The sequence below is a fragment of the Asparagus officinalis genome, chromosome 4 (genome assembly GCF_001876935.1).
Source record: "Asparagus officinalis chromosome 4, Aspof.V1, whole genome shotgun sequence".
Taxonomy (NCBI): domain Eukaryota; kingdom Viridiplantae; phylum Streptophyta; class Magnoliopsida; order Asparagales; family Asparagaceae; genus Asparagus; species Asparagus officinalis.
Window position 1 is genome coordinate 121259687 of NC_033797.1, and position 9953 is coordinate 121269639.

General features: G+C 36.5%; 1 protein-coding gene across 6 annotated transcripts in view; it reads right to left on the minus strand.

Annotated features, from left to right (window-relative positions):
• Nucleotides 1-5642, minus strand: part of LOC109838055 (scarecrow-like protein 1) — a 6457-nt gene extending 815 nt beyond the window's left edge. Inside the window, exons 1-4 of one of the 6 annotated variants that reach the window (XM_020406504.1) lie at nt 5514-5642; nt 5149-5195; nt 1705-3218; nt 596-747 (exon numbers count right to left, since the gene is read on the minus strand). In XM_020406504.1, the coding sequence (XP_020262093.1) occupies nt 596-747; nt 1705-3053 (1501 nt within the window). In that variant the 5' untranslated portion in view covers nt 3054-3218; nt 5149-5195; nt 5514-5642. Of the gene's footprint in view, nt 1-591; nt 748-1704; nt 3291-5148; nt 5427-5513 lie in introns of those variants that run through there. The other 5 variants (XM_020406505.1, XM_020406506.1, XM_020406507.1 and 2 more) reach the window with 5 other exon arrangements.

Genomic DNA, 9953 nt, shown 5'->3' on the forward strand with positions numbered 1-9953 from the left:
GTAAAAATGGGAGAGGAAGTAGGGACACGACCCCCCCGCCCCCCCCCAAAAAAAAAAAAAAAAAAAAAAAAAAAGAGAAAAAAAAAATAAAACTAGAAAAGGGTGTACGCTCTCTCTCGTCGCTCCAATTAACATGAAGGCCAAAAGAAATGTCTTTCCCTCCACCCTCATTGCACCTCACCTCACCCCACCTAGGCTCTTCATATCCCCCACCGAAACTAGCGACTTTTAAATATTGGGTTCCAGCAAGCAGCAACACACCTAGATCAATTTCTGATGAAATTTAAACGGCCCTATAAATTTTGGTTAAACCTTGCTTCAGATTTTGGCTAACATATGACACATGCGTCTTTTCTAAGGGCATTTTGACGATTGGCAATCAGCATTCCACTGGAAATAGATCAAGGTAGTTAAGTGCTACCCAAACCTTAAAGGTGGTTTCTGCATAATTGAAGCTTGCAAGTGGTTTTCCATTTCATGACCCCCATTTTAAAGGTGATTTCCGTTGTGTTTGTTTGCCGCCGCAGCATGTGCAAGGGAGGGGGGGGGGGGGGGGGGCTAATGATTGAGTGACAGTGTTAAGATTTACGGCTTTCTATGCGATCAGCACCTTCACACGCCACGATATTGACAATGTCTCTTGCAAGACACTGCTTCTCCACATTCATCCTATCTGGGTCTTCCCTTGACATCGTTGCATCGAGGGACTCAAAAACAGCAGAATAGTAGTTGTAGACCTCGACAAACCTAACATTAAATTAAGCCAAGTTTTTCCATCAATCAGCCAAAGGGAAACACAATTACATAAATTTGAGGAAGCACAAAAGGATTAGAAAGTGACAAATACAAATTATATTACCCTGGAAAAAAGTTTGTCCCAAAATTAGAAGGTGAAATGATACTACGACTGTGATTCTTTTAGAAATCAAATGAACAGTGATTATAGCAGGAAGATTTGATGGTTATCTATAATAATGCAAACTCCAGGGAAGATCATCTGCATTCAGAAAATCCATAGTAACACATGATTTATGATCTAGCCAAATGTCTCCAAAGGAAAAAGATTTAACAAAGCTCGAAGTCTTTAATTTATGCATTAATAGTTCAGAAACCGCTGGTTTCATGTATAATGAGTTACCTATATTAATCCACTTGGATTAGGAACAGGAAGTATGAACTAGAAAATTCAGTTACTGTAACAATTTGAAAATCTGGAAAAAAATGCACAAAAAATTATTAATTTGGGTGAGCTCAAGAAGGCAAGTTATGATCACAATACTAAATGCCATCCAATTTAGAGGATGTCTTGATTCATATATTCTTCAAAAAAATAAAATTCGCTATTCCTAATGTAGGAAGCTTAGCATACATAACTTTTTCCAACAATATAAGGGAAACATAGAAAAGAGAGGAAACAGGGACAACCAATTTCAAGGAATTTCTATGCCTTATAATTAACTCAACTTGTATTGCCTCTCGTGGTTTTTCTTAGAAACTGAGACTATCTTCCCCGTCAATTTCCTTTTTTAAGGTAAGGGAACTTGTATATTATTTTTTTCACTTATTTACAACCAAGTATCTAAAAGCCCAATGGAGTCTGCAAGAATAAAATTGTAAGTTCACTATACAAGCAGGTACACCCTCAGATGTAACAGTGCAAGAGAGAGAAAGAAAGGAAAAAAAGAGAATTCAATTAGGAAAAACCTTGGAAAGAATGGGGCGGTATTTGTATTCACATCCTGCTCCACAACCGTAACCAACTTGGGTTCCAGGCTCTTCACCATACGAAGAAGACAATCCCTCTGATTAACTGTTGAAACACTCTCATCTGGCATATGATGAAGTTGAAATGCAAAATTGACTACAAGCGCCTCACCACGACCACAATCGAGCATTGAAGGCGTTACATCCCCAGTTTTCGCAGCTATAGCTCGAAAATCAAATGGTACTCCAAGATCCTCTGCAAGCTTTGCAAGTCGTTGTCCAATAACTTTCAACCCACCGATTTTCCTTTGCACTGACTCAGGATCATCCACACCTGTAATCCTTAGTCTTACCGGTTTATTTTTCCTCCTTGAAAGATCTTGTATCAAATTAAAGTACTGGCTTCCTTGGTTTATGTCGAAGTCTATGATATGAACCTTCTCTTCGTCTTTAATGGCTTCGGTAATCGCGCTATTGGCTGCCATGAACCCGAACTTGAAACATGGGCAAACCTCAAATAGAATCTGCATTGCTGAGAGGCGATCAGAAGTAGGGGGTTCTTTGCACTTGAGAGCGTTGTATAGACCTTGGCCTGAGGAGGCCATTCTAGCTGCAAGGCCCTCAACTAAGTATGCAGCTAGCCTTTGAGGTGGGTCCCCTTGGATTGAGACTATCTGCCGAAGCTCAGCAATGATTCCAGAAGCTTCTTCCATGTTGCCTTCTGATATTGTGGCAGCACAGTCAAAGAGAAGCTGCTTCGGTGTACGAGTCTCCCTGTTGTTGCTGCTGATGCTACTGAGATTGGAGTCTGAAGATGATTCTTTAGGCGAGTGTGACAGGAGAAGATCTCTTATGGGCTCAGTCCAGTCTTCATCCATACCCATTTCTTGGTCCTCTTCGTCGTTGTCATCCAGTAACGTTTGCTCAAGTTCTTGAAGCTTCAATCTGATGTCATCTTCATCATACTCCATCTCATTAGCAGGACTTATTGGGTCATCAGATAGTGATTGGGTTGTCTGATGAGAGATGTTGGAGACTAACGGGGAGTCATTTTCTCGGATTGCAGCAAAACAGGAGTTATATGGGCTTTCTGAGATGATTGAAGATCGAATATTTCTTATGAGTTGATATGGGCCTGAAGAAACTTGAGGATTGTAGATTGATCCAGGCACTGAGGAATTGGGGGTGTATTGTTGAGTATAAAGCTCTTGCCGATAGGAATCAGGGGTATAATTGAACATTTGCTTGTCTGGGTTGAATAATGGAGCAGATAAGCGTGAGTTGTCTGCATTGACTTTACCCCGATACATGCTGGACTCACCATAAGAGGTGGCAGAGGGGAAAGACATGATAAATTTGGGAAATTTATGCAGAAAAACGCAGAGAGATTCTTGAACGCCTATAAGCTGGTGTTGCCTCCGTTAACAGGTTGATTCACTCAACAAGCATCCAATTGGCTTCAGTCAGAGAAATTACAGTAGAATAGAACTATATTAACTCCTTGCACCAAACCTCTGCAAGCAAAAGATGAAGACATTGAAGGAGGAGATTGCACTCTCATGATTGAATGGATAGTAAATAGAAGCCTGCATAATGCAAAGTTGAAAATGAATGGCACAAACTGACAGAACGTTGATTAAAGAAAAAGAAATATTAATAAATCATGTACCTTGCAACCACAACCTACAAAATTATTGCTTCATGATAGAAAGAGGTCTCTGAACTTAGAGAAGTTGTCATAGTTTCCTTCCAAGTTATTAGGAAAGAGAATTGTCAAGTGTCTTTGCCCTATTCTAGATTTTATTAAACTAAAGTCCTGTCGCTTATCCTAACTGATGCACTTATTGCCTTCATACACATGTTCAAATCATTTCAATTGATTCTCTTTCATTTATCCTCAATAGGAACGACAACTTACTATTAGTGCGGTTCTTATCCAATCTTCTGGTGTATTTCAGTAACAACTGAGTCATAACCTAGCACAAGCAGGGCTTGAACCTCAAACTCCTTGCCCAGTGCCAAAGACTTTATCATTATACTACAATGACACTTTCCTTGCTCCTTGCTCCTTGCTCTACTCATCCACCTTTCCATTAGAATACAAGGTAATTCATTTTTTATCTTTATTGCCAATCATCCTGACCTAAACGAATTGACCGTCCAAAAGAATTTCCCCCTTCCATTTCATGAATATTTTCTACAGACTCTAAAACTTGAGAATTACATTGCTTACATTATGTGTTGAATAATTAGGTTATAGATTGTGATCATGATTAATGTGTAGTTCAAGTTACTAATTCAACTAAATTGTGTCAGATGTTAGGTATAACTAGCGAAGGAAAATGGTAGACACATACACAAAAGCCAGTCCACAGCTTCACTTGGTAACATTTCCTTCACTAAGGGCAATATGAAGGTAGAAAGTAACCCTGACCAAATCCTTTCCTAAAGCATGGCATATATTTCTCTAATTGTTCATTCTTCATCATGCAAAGACTGATCCTGCCACAACAGGACTACTCATATGTGCATTACAACACAAAACTCATGGACAAAAGTCGGTCAATGTATGAGAAAATGGATCCGGACCTTAGAACTTCATTTCCCTATTTGGTAACATAATATAAAGATCACTATATTGTATCCTATGAAATGAAAAACGGAAGGTGAATTGACAGTTTATTTGAAAAAAAAATCATTTTGACTGGAAACTGTAATGTGGAAATGCCACTTTACTTCACTAAAAAATACACTAAATTTGAAGGGTTTAGAGGAGAATTCAATTTCCACATGCAGCTGAAAAATCTTGATGAGGACTAAATTACATACTAAGGCCATACAATAGAAAATTCATGAATGACATCCACCAAGAGACTAAACACAATGGAATTCGTGATAAACACAGAACGTACATAATTTTACTCAAGAATTCATTGATAGTTATCATCATCTTACCACTCCAATTTCTCTATGATTATGTGTATCATAGAGAAATTGGAATGGTAAGATGATTAATAAAAATTGATTTACCTTTCTTTTTACCAACTTACATACAAACCATCAGACTTACGGCCATAAGAAGTTCATAAAATTATCATCTACCATCCAAGCTTATATATAATAAAGCAACAATTACATTCAGCATCATTATAAATCAACATGCAAACTACCATAGTAACAGAAGATGAAGATGCTATAAAAATAAAGGAAGCAAATCAATCTAATGTTCATCAAGCTGATATCATAAAGTGCATCCAAAAAGTATATCAGGAAAATTTAATAAAAACTAAAATGGCAGTATCACAACTACAAACAGAATCCACAATAATTCTCTCTTAGATCTTCCAGTAAATTTCTTACAAAGCCAAATTCCACTTTTGTATTAATCAACAAAGTTTCTATGCAAATAATCATAAAAAAGACGAAAATTGAAAGGAAACTCACAGAAAATTTATCACAGAATCAAGATCAGATCCCTGGAAGCCAAAATCCTGCAAATTGAACAGTACCCAGATGGAGAAACCAGTCAAAGATTGGATTTTGATGAAAGAAAAATAGGAGTTTGACCCATATAGACGATCAGTAGCAAAATTCCCTGTATATGATTTTATATAATTGAGATCCTAGGAACAATTTAAAAGGAACCTCAAAAGGAAAAATTCTTCCCTAGGCGTCAAAAGAGAAGCCCACCAAACCCATTATAAGTTTCTTTCAGTGTGAAAGCAACAACGAAAATATCAAAAAAAAAAAAAAAAATGAAACTCCCATTTTAAACTAGAAAAAAATACTAATAATGAAGAAATGGGTACCGAGAATTGAGAGGATCACCGTTGAGGCTTTCTGACTTCTCTCTCCATTTTGCTGTCTGGGCTTTTTTTATGTGCTTATTTTTGCTCTGCAATCAATTTACTGTTTTACTTGCCCCCTTGATAGAGAGGGTTTTATTACTAAGGTTTTTTTTCGTATTAGTCTCTGACTTCTTTCAAATTTTAAACTAAGGCCCCCCTCATATTGGTACTCTGAATTAGTCCCCCACATCTTCAATTTTGAAATTAATACCCCAACTCTTTTAAATATTTAGAGCATCTCCAACAGCCTCCCCAAAATTTTCTCCAAAATGGAGAAACAAAAGTCATATTCTCCAAATTATTTTTGCTCCAACTCCAACAGCTTCCCCATTTTGAAAAATCGCATTTATTACAATAATAAAGCTCTCCCCAAAAATTTGGAGAATGCTGCAGATTTGGGGAAGGCTCCCTATTTTTTCTCCTCCTTCCCTATTTTGGGGAATGGGATGGAGAATCTGTTGGACCAAAAAAAAGCTCTATATTCTCCAAATTTGAGTATTTCAAGAAGATGGGGAAGCTGTTGGAGATGCTCTTAGAAACTAGCCTTTCTAATTAGCAGCTGCTGAATAGTTTTGAGGGGCCCATTTCATAACATTTAAAATATTTGAGGGATTAATTTAAAGTATCAAAATTTGAGGGACTAATCTCAAAATACTTATAGGCTCAGGTAATGAGTGCAAAATATCAAAATGTGGGGGGCTAATTCAATATGTGAAAGACGTGAGGGCCTAAGATCGAAAAACACCTATTTGGAACAGACGCTGTTTCGTGCGTGCGTTGTACAAAAATGGAAGGTTGTATGAGTCAGAGCAAGCAGCTTGAAAGGATTTTTTTATTTAAGTTTAATTGACTCCAACACTTTCATATTTTATTGATTTAAAAAATTCTAACAAGTCATATTAAGCCCACAATATGAGGAAAGATCTGGGGGAGGCGTATGTATAAGCGAGTCTACGTCAAACATACCACCGAGGGTCAGAAGCGTCCAGTCTTGGTTTGGAGTGTACATAAAAGTACGCTCCTAAATTTCTTTTTTTCGTCCCCTTTTTTCTTCTTTTTTTTTTAAATTTTTTGAATGAATAGGAACAAGGGCAACTTTTGGGCTGTTTAGCTCCATTTTTTTTATTTCATATTTATGAAGTTATTATAAGTTATTCACAAATTTACCGAGTTCTAATTTTTTGTTTGGTTTCGGGGATGGTGGAATATAGGGTTGGGTGTGGGCCTGGTTGACACGTGGGCTAACCCGACCTAGCCCATCATGGGTCACGATCCAGCCTAATCCTTAATGGGACATGCCACACCCGGCCTATGATATACCCTGGTCATGTGCCGAGCTGGGTCCAACCCTAGGTCCGGGATCAGTGAAGTAATTCCACCTTTAAAATAAAAAAAATATACTCGACCCCAACCCACTCTGGCGCATACTAGTTTTTTTTTAATTTCAGCTAGACACAAATTTAGCCCACCTTTAAAATAAAAAAATATAAACCTAGTGTATCACATGTCAGGTTGAAGAGTTAACAACTACTCTTTATATTTGGGCTGTTTGGGAAACTTCTTTATAGTTTTGTAAGGGGACGTCTCCATAATGTCCTCGTTTTGTATGTTTCTTGCAAAATGAAACATTTTAATAATGTTTTTAGAGAAAATTGATCGGTAGCTCATTTTGCTTAATATGATAAACAAAAGATAGTGTAGTGACAAAATTGAGTCTAGTGACAAAATCGATTGGCCTCATCATTCATACATATTTAAGTTTTTTTTTTGTGAAATGAGATGTAACTCGTGTCTTTTTAAAAAAAAGAAAACTAAATTCATAATAATTAGTGTATTTGCACATACAAAGACATGTGAAATTAAGATTAATTTTTATCTGAACAATTTTTTCTCTTAAATGTTAGTTTTGTTATAAAGACTCAATGTTTATAACTTAGTTATATGGATCCATGTAGGAAATATGATTTAGTAAAAAATAATATAGACTAATAATCTCACTACAAATTTTGAGTTACATTTTTTATGCCTTACATGATATATTTCAAATTTTCAAATAAAGTAATAAGGATATTATAATCTTTAGTAGAATAGATATGAAAAAGTTCACAGTTAGTGGCATCCAATGAGTAATCATATGATATATTTATGTTTAAAGGGAAAAAGTTCATGCGATAGCTATTTCTTATTGATGGTCTTATGAGTGTAAGAGAGAGAATTATATGTTTCGTTTCCATGCTTAGAGGATATTCTATACAACTTTTTTTCTGGTCATAATTAGAAGTTCAGTGCTAATGAATAAAGATTTTGTTAACAAGTCCTTTGAAAAATATTAACGATTAATGCTACTATTACAAAAAAGAGATGACATTTATTTTCATACAAAGTTATAGTTTAATAAATATTAATACAAGCAAAGATAGAAAAAAAAATTGAAAAGAAAAAAAATGTGGGTCACGGGCCGACCCGCGACCCAAATCGCATTGGGTCGGGTCAAACTTGGCCCGGACCTATGCGGGCCATGGATTAGGTTGGGTCTAGTCTTAGGCACAGGGTCAGAAAAGTAGGTTGGAACCACTGTGACTCGGTCGAGCCTGGGTCAGACCTGGCCCGACTTAAACCCAGCTAGGCAGGTTCACGGACTTGAACCGGCCCAACCCATACCTAACCCTAATGGAATGGAATGCAAAGTTTTTGTTGGAAAGAGAATCGAGAAAATTCTTGTTTGTTTTGAAAAAAAATGATAAAGTTAGAAATAAGGTTTATTGTCGCACTAATGATAAATTGTATATTTAAAATGTGCTACACCAATACTTTTTTTGGATTTCATTAGATTTTTTTAAATTTTATTTATCTGATTTATTGCATTTTTTAACGTACTGTGGAAACCCATCTCATGAATTCTCACAAATTTCTCTAATTTTATTACGATCACTGTACAACCAAAATCATTCTACGTACATGACAGCCGTTTTCTGCATTTCCAAACTACGGATTTGGCCATGACAAAGTGACGGCGCCATGGATTTCACACGACTCCTGTAAGACCCAGGTAAATAAATAGCTCCTTAAAAATGGAAAATACTACAGGCACACCCTCTGCCACACCTCCGGTCACACCCCCTCTCCTTCTACAGTGCATGGGGTCCCACCAGAGATTTTACCCCCTCTGCCACACCTCCGGTCACACCCCCTCTCCTTCTACAGTGCATGGGGTCCCACCAGAGATTTTTTTTAAAATCTCAGGTGTGACCCCCTGCACTGTAGAGGGAGAGGGGGTGTGACCGGAGGTGTGGCAGAGGGTGTGCCTGTATCGTCACCCCTTAAAAATTACCTTGATGCTAAAACAGTAAAATCATGATCATCTATTACATAATAATTAATTAAGATGGTCATTAATGATGATAGTATTCCTTAAATGATTTAAGGACCCAAAATATGGGACCAATGGAGGGGACATGTGATGTGTCCCCTCCCTATTGCATAATGAGTTGACATGGCCAACTCATTATACAATAGGAAGGGGATACCTCACATGTCCCCTCTCTTGGTCCCATATTTTGGGTCACTGTAGCAGCACTCTTCCAGAAATAGCCGCAAAAAGGATCCAAATTGTTTACAAAAAGAAATTCATCTATTGAGGGAGTAAGAAGGCTTGCAGCAATTTGAGGAGATGATGATAAAAGTGTAAAATTCTGATATATTAAGACGTAAAAAGTTATTTTTTATAGGTTTCACGTATTTTGCCGTACACTTTTACCACTCACGTTTCTTTCTAAAACAGATCAAAGTTGTATTTCATGAATTTGCATTTCTTTTTAGGGGTTGTTTGGTTGGTTTCCTAAAAATCAAGAAAAGGAAAAGGGTACATGGAAATCAATAAAATATTATTTTCATCTATTTTCATCCTTAAAACTCACCCCAACATCTAATAAAATATTATTTTCATCCCACAACTCATCTCATATCATCTCCTAAAAATAAACCAAACACAAGAAATGAGTCACATCATCCAACTCATCTCATCTCCATCATACCTCATCTTTAAAAATCACTCATATCATCCAATAATATGGTGACAACTCATCTCATCTCATCTCATTAACATTTTATTTCCACCCATTTCCTCCAAAAAAAGCTAGGAAATCGATTTCCTTAAGTGTGGATCACATCATCCAATAATATAATGACAACTCATCTCATCTTATCTATTTTCTTATTTTTATGAATGAACTAAACATATGAAAAGAACCTATTATACGAAATATGTTTCTTATAATTTATTTCCTTATTATTTTAGCCAACCAAACAACCTCAAAACAAATTTTCTTAAAAAATCACCCACAACATCCAATAATAATGTGACAACTCATCTCTCATTCTTTGATTTTCTTCTTTTTTTAG